The following is a 14,804-nucleotide window of genomic DNA, read 5'->3' as shown; positions in this document are numbered from 1 at the left end:
CTCCCGCAGAGGCGGCTCCCGGGGCCCCGGGGACGGTGGCGCAGACACTGCCACCCCCATGTCCGCCCGCACCGACACCGCGTGTGGAGTGCTGCCCTGAGCTTCGGTGGCGTGGACCCTGGGGCTTCCACGGGTGTTTGTGAGTTCGGGAACCACAAATCTCTCCCGTCACCGAGGTCATGTGACCTGCCACTTCCCCCGAATCTTCCCACCTTTTAAAACGTAACCACCAACCACCACGTGATCTTAGAAGCCACCTTCCATCCCGTATGTCCTGACCCCTCTGAACCCAGAACCCACCTTTCAAAGCAAGGGCAAGGGGCTTTGCGACAAGGGTCAAACTGAAGGGTCCTCAGGCGGAAAGGGGACCGGCCAGGCCCACGCCTTGTTTGGGAAAGCCGCCGGTTAGCACGGGCCTTCAGCAGCCCCGTCCGGAGTGGAGGGTGGAGGACGCCAGCCACTGCCCAGCGCCAGAGTGGTGTCGGCGGACGGCCCAGGAGCACCCAGCCCTGCACTGGCCCCCACGGGCCAGGCGCTCGGTGGGCTCACTGGCCTCGGAGCAGGAGACGGCCGGGCGCCCGCCCCACCTGCTGAGACTCGGGAGGGCGTGTGCACAGACCTGGTTCCCCTGCAGCGGCTGCTCGGGTCCTGTCCACACTGGCCCTGGTCTGAGCCACGGTGCTGGAGGCCTGCGTACACACCACGGCCGGCACGTCCCATTCGGGGGCGGGGGGAGGGGAGAGAGCTGCACTTGGCAACGTCAGACGTGTGCGCTCGCATGGAGGAAGAGCGTCCTGGTTCGCACCGCCCGTGAGCTCGGCGGCGCCCGGTCTCCTCCGGAGAGGCGCGTGCGCAGCCCCCGCCAGCTAGCGGAAGAGCCGGAAGGCCCGGGGCAGGCGCCCGTCCCTGCTGCACAGCGCCGCCTGGATGTGCTCGTAGGCCGGCAGGTCGCTCAGGTCGCCCAGCGCGGCCACGGCCGGCTTTCTGCGCAGCATCTTGGCAGCCACTCGCTTGATGTCCTCCGGCTTCACGTCGCCTGGTGCGGGGACAGAGCACAGGGAAGGCCTGAGGCCGCGCCCACGCCACTTCTCCGGGGTGCTGGGTGGACGGAGGGGACCCGGGGGCCCAGCCACTGCCTCGGGGAGGAGGGTCCAGGTGCAGCCGCGTGTGTCCGCACGCTGAGTCAGGCGGAAGGACAGTGGTGAGTCTGGCTTAGGGAGTGGGGACCCGGCCACCGTCTGAAATGACTGTCAGACGCTGAGGACGCGCCCGCTAACAGGAGCTGAGCGGAGGGGCCCCCCACACAGTGGCCGGGAAGCCCGGAACCCACCCCCTGGCAACACACCCGTGAGAACTGGTTTTGGTACGGAAGTGGAGGCCACAGGATGGGGTCCTGTTGTGCTGGAAGGTCTGAGGGGGTCCCCTGAGGGGGACCACTACGAAGCTATGCCCGTCTCACACTGGGTGACTCGCGTCACGACAGACACGGTGCCCACCCTCTGAAACCTGAGGAAACCAAGACAGACCTGTCGCCCAAAGACTCACAAGCAGCCCAGCCCCGGCACACAGCCGGAGGGAGCCCGGAGCCCTCCTGAAAGCCCTTCATGGGACGCCGCAGAGGCCAGGGCCCAGCCCCCTGCCCCAAAGGCTGCCCGTGCACCTGGGGCCGCCGCCTCCGTCGGTGCCGTGGGGCAGCAGGTGCGGTACTCACGGATGAGCGCACACAGCTCGTGGGGCAGCTTCCGGGACCCGGTGGCCAGCACCTGCCTCCCCACGTCCTCGAAGATCACAGGCCGGGACTCCAGGTTCATCATGAGCATGGACATCAGCTGCGTCTTGGCCCGCTCCAGCTCCACCTGAGGGCCAGAGCCGTCCCACAGTCCTGCCGCTGCTGCCATCGCCTGCTGGGCGCTGTCAGCCAGGGGGGTGGCCCCAGGAAACGGGCCCCGGCCCCAGGCCTGCACTCGCCCCGGGCCACACGGCGGGCGGGCGGGCTCCCCAGGGGCTGCAGGCCCCAGTCCTGAGCGCAGCCCACCGCGCTTCCCAGCTGCGAGTTTCTGGGTCAAGGCTGGAGTTACGCTCTCCAGGGCCCGTGCCAGACTCGAAACGAGGAAGAAACGTGCTTCCCCTGAGCTCTAGTTCACGGCTGGAAAAGTCCGTGTGCGGGCATGTACGTACAACCTGCAGTTCGTACCGGCTCCGGCCCACAGAGTGCCGAGGGCCCTTACGGTAAGGTCTCAGACACGGAGCCAAACCCGAGGACACGAGAAGTCAGACCCGCCCGCCCGACGCCGCCCTTGCTGCCACGGCTCCGCGGTGCAGTGAGAAGGACGCAGACTCGCCCGTGAGGCTGGAGAGGTCACGAGGCAGCCGCAGAACACGTGGGGTCAGCCGGGGCAAGCGGACCAGGTACTGCATGAGGGCCGAGGGGGGCTCCCCACGGGGGCTGCGATGCCGGCGTTGGGGGCCACACTCACCGTGTCCACGGCGCCCCCCATCAGGATGAACTCCTTGGTGATGATCTCCACCATCTCTCGAACCTGCGGAGGCAGCAGGAGGGGGGCCTGAGCCGCTCAGCAGAGACGCCCTGCCCCCCAGGAGCAGCCCCATCCCCACGGGGCGCAGGCGGGCAGGCTGGCCTCACCTGCCGGGGGTCGGCGCTGGCGTGGATGCACAGCAGGCCCGTGTCCTCGTAGCTGTGGTGGTAGGAGGTTGCATTGTACATCCAGTGGTGCCTGTGGGGACACGGGTGGGGGGGGGTGGCGTCAGGGTCCAACGTCCCCTCGGCGGGCCCCCAGCCCCGGGGACAGCGAGGCACGCACCTGTTGAGCACATTGAGGTAGAGCCTGGTGAACATGCCTTTGCCGGGCCCGCCAGCCGAGAAGGAGCCGCCGCCACCCATCATCATGTTCAGCACAGCGAAGGGGATGAAGTCTGCCTCCTGCAGGCGGAGGACGGAGCTCAGCCGGGGGCCAGGCCTGGCCCACAGTGGGCACAGGCATCCCCGCGGGGACTCACCAGGAAGGAGCAGCTCTCCAGCCCTATCATGACGTGCGTGAGCTCGGGGAACGGGGTCGGGCCCAGGCTGACGTTCGACATGTCCCTCTCCAGCTGCGGGCGGGCGGGGGTGCCGTGAACAAGACCGAGCCGCTGCCCCCCTGGCCACCCCCCCGGCCCGCCCCGGAGCCCGACGCTGCCCCGGCCTCAGAGAGGACGCAGCCGGGCCGAGACCCGGGCGTGTTCGAGGCGCAGCCGTGAACACCCAGCTCATCCCAGCCCTTCGGCAGGATTACGAGGGCGTGGCCGGCTCCCCCGGACGGTGTGTTTGTGACCCGAGGCCTCGGGCCTCCCGCCCGCCCTACCTTGACGAGCCCCCCGGTGTACTGGGCCACCGACCAGTCCACGTCCCCAGCCGCCTCGGCGCCCCAGGCCGGCCGGGCGCCCAGGAGGTGCCTCCGGGCGCACTCCACCAGGTGCTCGTGCTCCACGCCCACGCCCGCCAGCACCATGCGCTCGGGGGTGTAGTAGGTGCGCAGGTAGGAGTGCAGCGCCGCCCGGTCCACCTTGGCCACGTTCTCCACGGGGCAGAAGCGGTGCAGGCCCACCGTGTTCCCGCTGTACGCAGCCTGGCGGCGACAGCGAGGGGCTCAGGCGACACAGAGAACACGCCCGCCGCCGCCCGCCCCCCATCCTCGGACACCTGCGAGCGGCCCTGCGGCCGGGCAGTGACGCCGGGCATGCTGGCCCAGAGGGCAGCCGGCCCCTCCCAAGCGGAGTGGGCCCAGCTGTGGAGCACAGGGCTTGCTCGGAGAGCGCAGGGCGCGGGACAGGCGCCGCTGCTGGAAGAGCCGGGAAGTCTGACGCCTCCCAGGCAGCAGGCTTGGAGACAGAGCGTGTCCCCCTGCGAGGGCATCGGGCAGGCCAACGACCCTCCCGCGCGCCCGGCCCCAGGGACACGGGTGCGGGTGGCGGCAGCCCGGGACCGCCCCTCACCTCGTGAACCATCTCGGTGAGAAGGGGCTCCGGGTCGGGCCGCATGTTGAGGTCCTCCAGCTCAAACTGGACGGCCGTCCGGGCCATCTCGATCTCCTCGGCTGCAAAGCACGGAGACCAGGCTCACCCGCCGGGCCCTCGCGTCCTCGCCGGGGGGTGTCGGCGGCCTCCTGCGCCCTTGTCTGGGGCCGGCCGGGGGTGCACGTGTCAGGGGAGAGAGCCCCCGGGCAGCCGCCTGGCCCTGCTCTGAGTCTGCACTTCCCCCACTGAGAGGCCCGGACCGTCTCCAGTGCCGTGTGACGATGACAAGGGGTGCGACAGGCTCAGGGGACAGTCGCAGACAGACCAGCGTCAGCTCGCCGTGACCAGTGCCAGAGAGCCCTGGACGCAGGACGGCAGCCCAGCGGGCCAGGCTGTGTGCACAACCGCGCAGACCGGCCTCGGCAGCTGTGTGACCTGCCCCGCCCCCCCCGCGACCAGGGGCTCGGAGTCCAGCCACGTGCGAGGCCGAGGACGGGACTGGACTGGGGCCGGTGAGGCGGGTGTTTAAAGACAGCCGAGTCGCTTCCTTCTGAAGGGAAAGGACAAGTCCACTGACCTATCCGAGGGTGCAGGGGTGGGGTCAGAGCGCCGGGCACCAGGGCGTCCCCGCCGCCCATCCTCATTCCCCGTGAGGCTGCGCCACCCCACAGGCCGCTGGGCCCAGCCCCCAACAGCCCAGGGCCCCTCCCCGCAGCGGTGCTCCCGCCCACCACCCAGGGTCCACCCCAGCGCCCCTCAGGCGGCCTGCACACACACCTGTGAGCCGGGGGTGCAGGACCACGTCAGCCAGCAAGCCGACCACCGTGTCCAGGCCTCTGGAATCGGCAGACACAGCGTACATGGTGGTGTCTCTGGGGAAACCAACAACGCCGGCGGCACCGAGGTCACGACAGGGACGTGCCACGGAGCCCTTTCCGTCACTGGGCGTTGCCCGTAAGCATGTGTTCAGTGCTCTTCCCTGTTCCCGTCTTCTGGGGTCCGCTCCTAGCAGGCGGGACCCCAGCGGCACCCAGGCTGGTGCCGAGCGAGAGCTGCCCGGACAGAGTGGACGAGAGGGAGCACACGGGCTCCGCCGGCCACGGGCTCCACCACAGCGAACCACCGCACCCCGGTGCACGGACGACTGGTCGCTGTGGCAACGGGCCTGGCCCAGACGGCGGGGGGGACAAAGACCGGCGGCAGCAGCAGCAGCCCACTGCACGAGGGGGCACTGCGGTCAGCGGGCGGGCCGCGTCGGCCGGGAAGGCACAGCCGCGTGGACGAGTGTGCCTGCGAGGCCAGACACAGCCGCCTGTGCAGGGGAGGGCCACCCTTGGCGGGGCTGCAGGCCCACGTCGGGGAGTGGCAGGAGTGGAGGCCCGGGCCGAGGGGGCGTGGGGCTGTCGGAGCCAGGACACTGGCCTGCCAGACCCAGGACACCGGGAGCGGCGAGTCTGAACTTCACCGACGGGCGGCTGGGGGCCGGAGGGCTCGGAGGGGACCTTTTCTGGACGTGGGATGTGCTGCCCCCACGCTCGCCGATTCCTGGTCTCTGACCCGGCCCACGTACGTGACCTCTACCGTCCAGGCTTACGACGGCACCAACCACTGAGAACGTGCTGCGGGGCCTTCGCGCCCGCTGTTCCGGGGTCTGAACCGCCTCCCTTCACTCCGTTTGGCAGGGCCCTTTGAGAAGCACCTGTCATCCCTGGCCTGAGGCCACACCGAGTCCGCCACCTGTCCCCCGTGCCCCCAACCACCCCGGGCTCCTGGCTCTCGTGTCCTCCACCCGCGGCTCGGCCTTCTGCCTGACCGGTGAGCGCCGTGGGGGCAGAGGCCGCTCTGCACCCCCAGGGCCCAGCCACTGCCCGGCTCAGGCACCAAGCCCACGTCTCCGTGGAGTGCCACCGCATGGCCCCCGAAGTGTTCCTCTGTGCGTGTCTCGCCCACCCAGCTCCGGCTGAGACGGAGAACAGTCCCGCGCGGGAGGCACACAGGCCGGGGTGGGAAGGCCGGCGTACCTGGACGTCTGACAGTCACAGATGCCCCCATGCTTTTCCAAGGTGAGCAGGATGCGGTCTCTGCTGTCGAAACGGGCGGTGGACTGGCGGAAAGGAGTCAGAAACCCACTCAGGCTCAGCATCCGGAACCGCCCCAGGACACAGTTTTACAGGGAAACTTGCTTTAGCCCTCAGGACGCTTGGACTCAAGTTTCCTTTTATCATCGTTAACTTGACAACTCAATCATTTATTAAAACAGCCACTCTGAAAAAGCAAAGCTATATAGTCCCGCCCCTTGTGGCTCAGTGGATTGAGCACCCGCCTGCAAACCAAAGGGTCGCCAGTGGGGAGTGTGTGAGAAGCAACCACACTTTGATGTTTTTCTTCCTCCCTTTCTCCTCCCTTCCCCTCACTAAAAGTAAGTAAAATCTTAAAAAAAAAAAAAAGCAAGTATATAGATTCTTCCCAACAATATTCTCAAAATCCAGAAACTGAGCACTGACCGAAAATGCCAACTTTTCCAAAAAGTGAGCAATTCCACTAAGGTGTTTTGCTTCATATCTTGATCCCGAATTAATAAGAACTGGCAATAAAAAAAAGTTAACAGGTTAAGTCAACGTTCAAAAGGGACAGTTCGCTCAGAAGACACCTCCTGGATTACAGCTGTGCACAGGACCGACCGGGAGACGCCGGCACACGGGGGCGAGAGGCGCGCTCGCCGCCTGTGCCGGGACGGCAGGTTTGCGGGTGTGCGCATCGGCCAACACGGACAGAGTCGCGTGCTGCACACGTGTGACCGAAGACTTTCCCTGACGTGAAGCCAGAAAAAGGAGAACCGCCACGGCCACCGGCACCCTCCGGCTGCCCCGCGTGCCAGCTCCGCACCTCGCGTCCTCACTCGGGACACGCGCTGTGAACGAGGCGCCCGGGCCGCCGCCGGCCGGCAGCACTTACTTCCCACCGTGCAGAACTGGCCAAACTTATTCTGCGACGCCACTCGGAGCCCGTTGTCCAGCGTGGTGACTCTGGTCTCGAACTTCTCCTGCCCATCGACCGTGGCGAAAACGGGCTGCGGCACTCCGGGCAAGGGAGCGGAGAGGGGGACGCCGGGGTAGGCGCCGCCGCTGCTGAACTGTCTGCTCGCGGGGCCCCCAAACCTGAAACGAGGTCAGCCCGGTTACTACCAGGGCCGGAAACCAGGATCCGGGGGCACCACGCCGGTGCGGTTGGTCGCGTGTTTGTCTGCACGGAAAGTCGGCACGTGACTTTCAAAAGGGTCTTCTGTTCTGCAAGCCTGGGGACTCGGAGGAGTGGGCAGGGGGCACCGTGCCAACACGGGTGGCCCAGGGACCCGCGGCAGGTGGTTTGGTGCCTTGGGTCTGCCCGGCCACTTCTGTGGAAAGGCCCGCGAGAACAGCGGCTCCCTTCGCGGGGGCGTTTAGGTGGCTGCAGTCCCGCACGCAGAGAGCAGGTGGCACGGCGTAGGCTTGCTTAAAGGACCTGCAGGGTGTGGCTCCCGACTCCGCCTGCAAACTTGCCCCCTAGCCCCTTCTCCGCCTCCCCACGAGGTCTCCGACACGCTGGCAGGCTGGTCCGGGGGTGATCATCCCCAAAGCTTCCCCTGTCCCTGTCCCCAGCCTCCAGCTCTCGCCTGCACTTTGCACGTGGCTACCGCCCAAGGCTCCTCCCGAAGTTGGTCTCCACCGCGCTCACACGACCGAGGTTTAGCGCAGGCGCCGCAGCGCGTAGACACCACTCTGCTGCCCGAATGAGCGCGCCAGGGCGGGAAAAGGCAGCTCTGGCCCCTCGGGCGGGCGGCGAGGCGCGGGGCAGGGCACGGCCGCGGCGTGGACCGAACCCCGGCTCCGGGGTCTGGGCAGCCAAGGCCCCGCCGGTTCGGCCACGTAGGGGACAAGCGCGCGCAGAAAGGGGCCGGGCGGGGGCGACACGTGACGTGGGTCCAGTCCCGTCGGCCCGGGAGTGGAGGGCGGGAGCGGACCCAACAGGCGGGGAGCGGAGCGGCGGATGGGGCTCCGGGCTCAGGCCTGGGGCGCGGGGCAGGGAAGCGCCTCCGCGACGAGGGTGAGTCCGAGCCCGCCCGCCCGGCGCCGCGTCTGGGAGTCAGGGAGCCAGAGGCCGAACGTCCCGAGAGTCGTCGGCTGCCGCGGCCGGCCCTCGGCTCACCTCAGGCGCGGGCGGCCCCAGGCGCGGGAGCCCCGCAGCAGCCGCGTCGCGGCCAGCACCATCGCCGCCATATTGTGTCTCCGCCCACCGCTTCTGCCGTCACTTCCGGTGCCGCCTTCTGCGCCCCGCCCCCGCCGGCGCCGGCCCTCGGCGTTCGGGCGCTCGTTTCCGGTGCTCGGAGCTGAAGCCGCGGCGAGAGGCTCGGAGCGGCGGCCGAGCGGCGGGCGACGGGGCGGGGGACTCGGGCCGCGGCCGGGGCGGAGCCGGGGCCATGGAACCGCCGCTGCCGGGCTAGGGAGGGCCCGCGTCCCCGGCCCCGCGGCGATGGCGGGCTACGCGCGCCGCCCGGGCGTCACCCCGCTGTCCCGGGCCCGCAGCCTCGTCATTCCGGACGGTGAGCGGCCGGGAGGGCGGGTCGGGGTGGGGGGGCGGGGAGGGGGCCCAAGGCAGGCGCCCCAGGCTCCGGGCCCGCGCCCGGGTGGGGTCTGGGCGCCGGCCCCGCCGGTCGCGCGCGCGGACGCGCAGGTGAGGCCGCCCCGCAGAGCGCTGCGCGGCGCGCGGTGAAGTCGCTCTCATTGTTGTTCCAGCTGCAGCGTTCTATGAGCGCCGGTCTTGTCTCCCCCAGCTAGACTGTGAGCGCCCCCATGGCAGGGACCCGGACTCCCACTTCTTCGGCATTCGGCCGACGTTTATGTGCTATGTGCCCAGTCCGGTGCTAGCTTCCGTGGGAGACACAGGTGAGAGACAAGCCTCAGGGCCCCCCGGGCCCCGGCGCTACCTGCCGGTAGCTCTGCCGTAGCACTGACTCACCCCTCGACCCAGCGGTGACCGCTGAGCGCCCCTGTGTGCCTGGCGCTGGGAAGGCAAAGGTGGAGAGCATCCTGCCGCTCGGAGCTCACAGTCTTGTCTCGGGGAGACCCTTCCTCCCAGACAGACAGTTCCTTCGTAGGGTGGCCGGTGCCCGAACAAAAGTGTACTTCTGGGTGCTGGAGGGAGGGCTGGGGAGCCTTCATCCCAGGCACGCCTGGAAGTGGCTGCAGCTGGGCCCCGGCCAGGCTAGTTCACTCTCCTCCTCCCCAAGGGGCCGCCCCACTGGCCAGCCAGGCTGTGCAGGGCGCCTTCAGGTGGTCCCATCGGGGCCAGGAGCTGGTGGCAGCCCACGGGGGCATTCAGGAGGTGCCCCAGACAGAGGACACTCACAGCCCCACTGGGCATCAGAACCTGCTGGAGCTTTTTCGGAACCCCAGGGGCCAGGGCCCCTGCAAGGCAGGCTGTCTCCAGGGCACAAGTGGGGGGTCGTGTTTGAAAGGCCCCCCCCCAGGCTGGGAGAAGCCCTGGAGTGGAGACTCCGCATCAGGGCCAGCTGTGGTCACCAAGGCTCCCCAGGCCCATGGGGGTGACGCCCTCTCTCTGCAGATTTTGTCTACGGGAAGGGGAAGGGCACTAAGCAAGGTCCATCGGGAGCCCAGGAGACACCTTTTGGAGGTAGAGTGCTTCCGTGATTAACGCCTTCTCTCTGTCGGTCCACCTCGCAGTGCCGGGCTGGCGCCTGGGGGTGGGGCTGCCCCGGACAGTGTAGGCCTCAGTACCTGCAGCTGGCGGAGCTGGAATTCGCCCTCTCAATCTTGACCCCAGGGTAGGAGGGAAGAGGGTGCAAGCTGAGACGGGAGGGAGGGCCGGAAGGTGGGAAGTCACTCCCGGGGGGCCGAGAGGCAGCAAGGGCTGGAATTCCAGGAGCCGACTTCACACAAGGCTGGCTCCCGGGCTCAGGCGGTCGGTGGGCTGGAAGGGCCGCAGCGTGGCTGATTAGGTAGCGGGAGAGCGGGAAGGAAGGAAGGGAGAAGGGAGGTGTGGCCTCTGGAGCTGGGACCAAGTGGTGGGGGTGCAGGAGCACCCCCACCCAGGTGGCCTCTGTGCCCAGGCCAGGAGCGTGAGAACCGCTAGGGGCAGGGGTGGAGGTGGTGGGGGGATAAGGACGTGGATGGTTTTATGGGCCTGCTTTCTCACTTCCCGGTGTCACTGTGTTCTGGTACAACACTGAGGGTGGCGTTCCCAGTTTAGTTAGGGTGGTGTCCTGGAAGGAGAAACGAACAGGGGAGCCCCCCCCCCCCTCCGATGACCTTCAGGGGACTTGGTGTGTGTGACAGTTGTCGTTGTTCCAGATGATAAACTTGGAGATCTCGAAGAGGCAAACCCGTTCTCCTTCAAGGAGTTTCTGAAAACCAAGAACCTCAGCCTGTCGAAAGAGGACACCACCAACAGCAGGCTCTACTCGAAGGTAACTCCCCGGAGTCGTTTGCGGTGACTCGGCACAAACGTGCAGAGCACGACTCTCTCCACTCGCAGTGTTCCTGGGGGGTGGTCGGGCAGAGGGTGTGGGGGAGCGAGGCGGCTGCTGGTGCTGGCGGGGGACTTGTGGGCGCCCCTGCTGGCTCGCACCTTCCCTGGCGGACGGACAGAGCCTCTGCTGCAGGGCGGACCGTCCGGAAGGGAGGCCTGTGGTGGCCGCGCCCATGTCTGAGCCCCGCCCCTCGCCCCCCGTCCTTCAGGAAGCCAAGAGGCACTCGCTGGGACTCGATGGCAGCTCCCCGGCCTCCCAGCCCGTGGGCTTCGGCCTGGAGTACCAGCAGCCGTTTTTCGAAGACCCGACGGGGGCCGGCGACCTCCTGGACGACGACGAGGACGAGGCCGGGTGGACCGGGGCCTACCTGCCGTCCACTGTGGAGCAGACCCTCTCCTCGCGGGATGCGGCCAGCGCGTCGCCCTGCAGCACGTACATCTCCTTCTTCTCCGGCCCCTCGGAGCTGGCCGGGCCCGAGTCCCTGCCCCCGTGGTCGCTGAGCGACGCCGACTGCAGCGTCTCTCCCGCGGGGAGCCCCGGCACAGACTTCACGGCCCACGGAGAGTCTCTGGGGGACAGGCACCTCCGGACGCTGCAGATAAGCTACGAGGCGGTGAGTGAGGGGCTGGGTCGGAGCGGCGTCCGCAGAGAGCACCTGGGGCCTCCCGGTGTCCGTGGGGCCCGGTTTTGGCTCCGGGACAAGACAGTGTCTGGCTTGGCAGCCTGGCAGCGAGTCAGTGTGTGGTATGCTCACCCGGGCTGTCCAGCGAACAGAGCCCAGTGAAACGTACGGCACGGTGCGACCCGTGCAGGACCGGACGGTGATGAAGCGGGGAGACCCTCTGAGGGCCGCCCCGCAGCCACGGGTCCGCTCCCAAGGTCGTCGGCCTGGGCGTCCGGCCACATGTGTTGAGGGAATCTTTCCCAATTTTGCAGTGGCCTGAGAAAGCAGTGACCTGAGTGGAGTTGGAGTCTGTGGCCGTAGGTCTCGAGCCGTGGCCTTTGCGGGGGGCGGGGGCTGGCTCCGGAGTGCTCTGTCCTCCGAGCGGCCCCAGGGCGGGCCGCAGAGAGCAGACCCCTCCAGGGGAGACTCCAGGGTCTCTGACGAGGGCCCCCTCTCCCCGCAGCTGAAGGACGAGAACTCCAAGCTGCGGAGGAAGCTGACCGAGGTGCAGAGCTTCTCCGAGACGCAGACCGAGATGTAAGCCTCCAGGCACAGCTGTGGGGGGGGGGGGGGTGCTCGGGCACTCGAGGCCACACACAGGTGGGGACATGCCCCTCGGCCCGGGTCTGCGCTCCGGTCCGTGTCGGTCCTCGGCATCAGGCCCCTGTCCCGTGTCAGAGCGGTCCTCTTCTTCACGTCTTATGTCGGTCGTGGAGGGAGAGAGGGCGGGAAGCACCGACGTGCTCTCCTGCTCAGTGCGCTCCCCGGTTGGCTCCTGCACGCGCCCTGATTGGGGACGGGACGCACGGCTGTGGTGCCCGAGTCCGCTGCGCTGAGGACAGGGCGCTGGCTGCTGGCGCCCCTCGGGCCTGTGGTGGGCGCTGGCCCGGGCCCTGCGGGGGGGGCGGTCACCTCACTGATGCAGGTCGTCCCGGGATGGCGGGCACTCGGGGTCTTCGTGGATCGACCCGACCGGAGTGCCCGTTAGCAGGGGTCCCGGGACGAGGCGTGTGAGCTGTTAGTGACGCGGGTATGCTTTCCAACAAGGGTGAGGACATTGGAGCGGAAACTAGAAGCAAAAATGATGAAGGAGGAGAGCGACTACCACGATCTGGAGTCCGTGGTTCAGCAGGTGGAGCAGAACCTGGAGCTGATGACCGTACGTACCGGGTGGCGCCCGGCCGGCCGGGGGGGTGGGGAGGCGTCGTTGTGAAGCCTTGGGTGTGTCACTACGCTGGACCGGTGCTGCACCCGGGGGTCCCAGACGCCGTCAGTGAGCAGGGCCCTCACCGTGGCCGTGGGACTGAGGGGGGGGCGGGCCTGCTGGCGGGGCGGGCGAGGGCACAGGTTCGAGGGACCGTGTCAGCGACCCCCTGACGTGTGCTGCTGTGTTTGGTGACAGAAGCGTGCGGTGAAGGCGGAAGGTCACGTCATGAAGCTGAAACAGGAGATAAACTTGCTCCAGGTACGGAGGCCGCCAGTGGCCTGTGCTCAGAGGAAGGTCCCCGGGGTTGTGGCCTTGCTAGCCCCCTGGGTGGCGTGTGCTCACGTGCACATCTCATTCCCGGGCTTGGGGCCCAGGACAGGCCGGGGCACAGGGGAGGAGGCCAGGGGAGCCCCTGTTGGGAAGCAGCCCTGCTGTCGGGCGGGGCCCTCCCTCCGAGGCGAGGCACCGCGCCGGCTCTAGGGGGGGCTCCCCGTCCGTCCGCACAGACGCCCTGAACGGCCGGCCTCGCGCCCCGCCCCCCGCCCCAGGCGCAGGTCTCCGCCTTCCAGCGCGAGAACGAGGCCCTGCGCTCGGGCCAGGGCGCCAGCCTGGCGGTGGTGAAGCAGAACACGGACGTGGCCCTGCAGAACCTGCGCGTGGTCATGAACAGCGCGCACGCCTCCATCAAGTGAGTGCGTCGGCCGCCGGCGGGGGGCTCTGCACACCGTGTCTCGGACCGCGAGCACACTGCCGCCGCCTGGTGCGGGGCTCAGGACGGGGAGGGGTGCGCCAAGGGTGCTGAGAGCCCTGGCATCGCAGGGGCACACCGGGCCAGTGGGCTCCAACCTCCCACGCGGTGACGCTTATCTGGGCGGTGCGGGCAGCGAGGCGAGTCCCAGCTCCCCCACTCCCCCCACCTTGACCCCCTTAACCCTAGGCCCCGATTCTGTGTCCCCTGGCTGGGCGAGGCTGGGGCCGCTGCGGGGTGGAGCCGGGACCTCCAGGGCTGGGCCGCCTTTGCTTGGCCGCTCTCATTCCCAAGGAGGGTGTGCGAGTGGCCCGTGACTTCAGTGTTCTCATTTTAGGCAGCTGGTTTCTGGAGCTGAAACGCTGAACCTTGTTGCTGAAATCCTTAAATCTATAGACAGAATTTCTGAAATCGAGGAGGAGGCGGAGTCTTGAGAAACTTGTGCTGTTTACATTCCGAAACCACTACTTACTGGATTTTAAAATGCCGTTGTACCTTTAAATGTGCACTCTGCTCAGTAAAAACACTTACCCCGAGATAACTAACCTCACGACCCCGCGACCCCGCACAGTGTCATTCGCCAGCCGCCTCGAGGGGCGCTCCCCGGGTCAGCCCCCGGCTGCGGTCTCCGCGACCCACGGGGAGACGTTCCCATCAGCGCTGCTGGGTTCTTACGGTTACCAAACACGGGAACAGCCGTTCTGTGGTGTGGGTCTTCCATCCTTACTCCAGGACACCCATTCGTTGTAAGGTCAGTTCCCTTGCTCCTCCTCGAGTCCACAAGTGAAGAAAAACACTATAAACGAGCCAAAATTCCAAAGATTGTCTTGGACAGGGACTTGTGCCTTTTTGCCGCCAGGCAGCGTCCTCTGGCTCCGCCCCCTGCCACGGCCTTCCCAGCGGGGTCGGGGGAGGGGCCCTGCAGGTGGCGGCCTGAACAGGGCGCCCCGACAGTGGACGCCGCTGCTCTGCCTCAGGGACCAAGCTCGGTGCAGGTTCCAGACTGTGAAGCCGTCGAGATGCACGTTTTTCGGGGCCTTCAGGTTTGAAAAAGTGGTTTTGGCTGGAGAGTTTGGACACATTCCACGTGGCCTTTGGTACAGGGAAGCTCAGAGTCCGGGCGTCCGGCGGCCACGCGGAGCCTCACCGGGCCAGTCGGCACGAGGTCTCCCGGGCGGCCTTTCCAGCTGCTTCCTGACGTGGGGGGCACAGCGTGCACCCTGCGCCTCCCTGGCTGTCTGCCCGTAGATGTTATTTTTTGAAACAAACTTTCTCTCCTGTTCATATGGACAGCTTTCTTAATAAACTCTAAAACTCACACTCTGTGTCCCTTTTTTTCTGACTTAGTTGTTGCGCCTGACAGCCAGGCGGCTAGCCCCCAACACCAGGGCCCGAGCCTGGTCCTTGTTGGGACGGGTGGTCTGTGCCAGCACATCAGCGCCAGGCCCCTGCCCGTGGGGTCCGGGGCGGCAGGGAATGCAGCTGCCCGGGCTGAGAGCAGCTGCCCGTGTGGACTCAGACCATGTGTGGACTCAGACAGACTGGATTTCAGAATTAGGGCATTCTGGGAGGCTGTGTGGTTGAAGTTTCAAAAGATGATTAAACTGCTAGACCTCTGATCTTAACCACAGAGAAGAGCCTTCCA

General features: G+C 67.4%; 2 protein-coding genes across 3 annotated transcripts; one reads left to right on the top strand and one right to left on the bottom strand.

Moving 5' to 3' along the window:
* Positions 1–250: 250 nt before the first annotated feature.
* PMPCA (peptidase, mitochondrial processing subunit alpha) lies at positions 251–8,301 on the bottom strand. Its single transcript, XM_028518080.2, has 13 exons — positions 8,200–8,301; positions 6,970–7,172; positions 6,519–6,598; positions 6,036–6,118; positions 4,792–4,886; positions 3,994–4,094; positions 3,363–3,626; positions 3,019–3,111; positions 2,823–2,941; positions 2,645–2,735; positions 2,478–2,540; positions 1,712–1,856; positions 251–1,036 (listed from the first exon to the last, which is right to left on the bottom strand). The coding sequence occupies exons 1-13, from the start codon at positions 8,268–8,270 to the stop codon at positions 867–869; spliced, it is 1,578 nt and encodes a 525-aa protein (XP_028373881.1). The 5' UTR covers positions 8,271–8,301; the 3' UTR covers positions 251–866.
* A 122-nt stretch (positions 8,302–8,423) lies between these two features.
* ENTR1 (endosome associated trafficking regulator 1) lies at positions 8,424–13,699 on the top strand. 2 transcript variants are annotated; one of them, XM_028517907.2, is made up of 10 exons: positions 8,424–8,593; positions 8,787–8,936; positions 9,616–9,684; positions 10,362–10,477; positions 10,749–11,153; positions 11,668–11,741; positions 12,252–12,363; positions 12,607–12,669; positions 12,960–13,099; positions 13,497–13,699. In XM_028517907.2, the coding sequence occupies exons 1-10, from the start codon at positions 8,524–8,526 to the stop codon at positions 13,591–13,593; spliced, it is 1,296 nt and encodes a 431-aa protein (XP_028373708.1). In that variant the 5' UTR covers positions 8,424–8,523; the 3' UTR covers positions 13,594–13,699. The 2 variants fall into 2 exon arrangements, with proteins under 2 accessions (XP_028373708.1, XP_035878326.1); XM_036022433.1 differs by lacking the exon at positions 8,787–8,936 and having other exon boundaries at positions 8,428–8,593.
* The last annotated feature ends 1,105 nt before the right edge of the window (positions 13,700–14,804 follow it).

This window comes from Phyllostomus discolor, chromosome 3 (genome assembly GCF_004126475.2).
Source record: "Phyllostomus discolor isolate MPI-MPIP mPhyDis1 chromosome 3, mPhyDis1.pri.v3, whole genome shotgun sequence".
NCBI lineage: Eukaryota > Metazoa > Chordata > Mammalia > Chiroptera > Phyllostomidae > Phyllostomus > Phyllostomus discolor.
The sequence above is the reverse complement of the archived record's forward strand: the minus strand, read 5'-3'. Positions and strand labels throughout refer to the sequence as shown.

Coding starts and splice junctions, on each gene's coding strand:
- PMPCA (XM_028518080.2), bottom strand. CDS start 8,270: ATGGCGGCGATGGTGCTGGCCGCGACGCGGCTGCTGCGGGGCTCCCGC. Junction 6,119..6,518: donor TGGAAAAGTTGGCATTTTCG/GTCAGTGCTCAG, acceptor CCTTTCCGCCAG/TCCACCGCCCGTTTCGACAG. Junction 3,112..3,362: donor ACACCGGGGGGCTCGTCAAG/GTAGGGCGGGCG, acceptor GCCCGCCCGCAG/CTGGAGAGGGACATGTCGAA.
- ENTR1 (XM_028517907.2), top strand. CDS start 8,524: ATGGCGGGCTACGCGCGCCGCCCGGGCGTCACCCCGCTGTCCCGGGCC. Junction 9,685..10,361: donor CCAGGAGACACCTTTTGGAG/GTAGAGTGCTTC, acceptor TCGTTGTTCCAG/ATGATAAACTTGGAGATCTC. Junction 10,478..10,748: donor ACAGCAGGCTCTACTCGAAG/GTAACTCCCCGG, acceptor CCCGTCCTTCAG/GAAGCCAAGAGGCACTCGCT.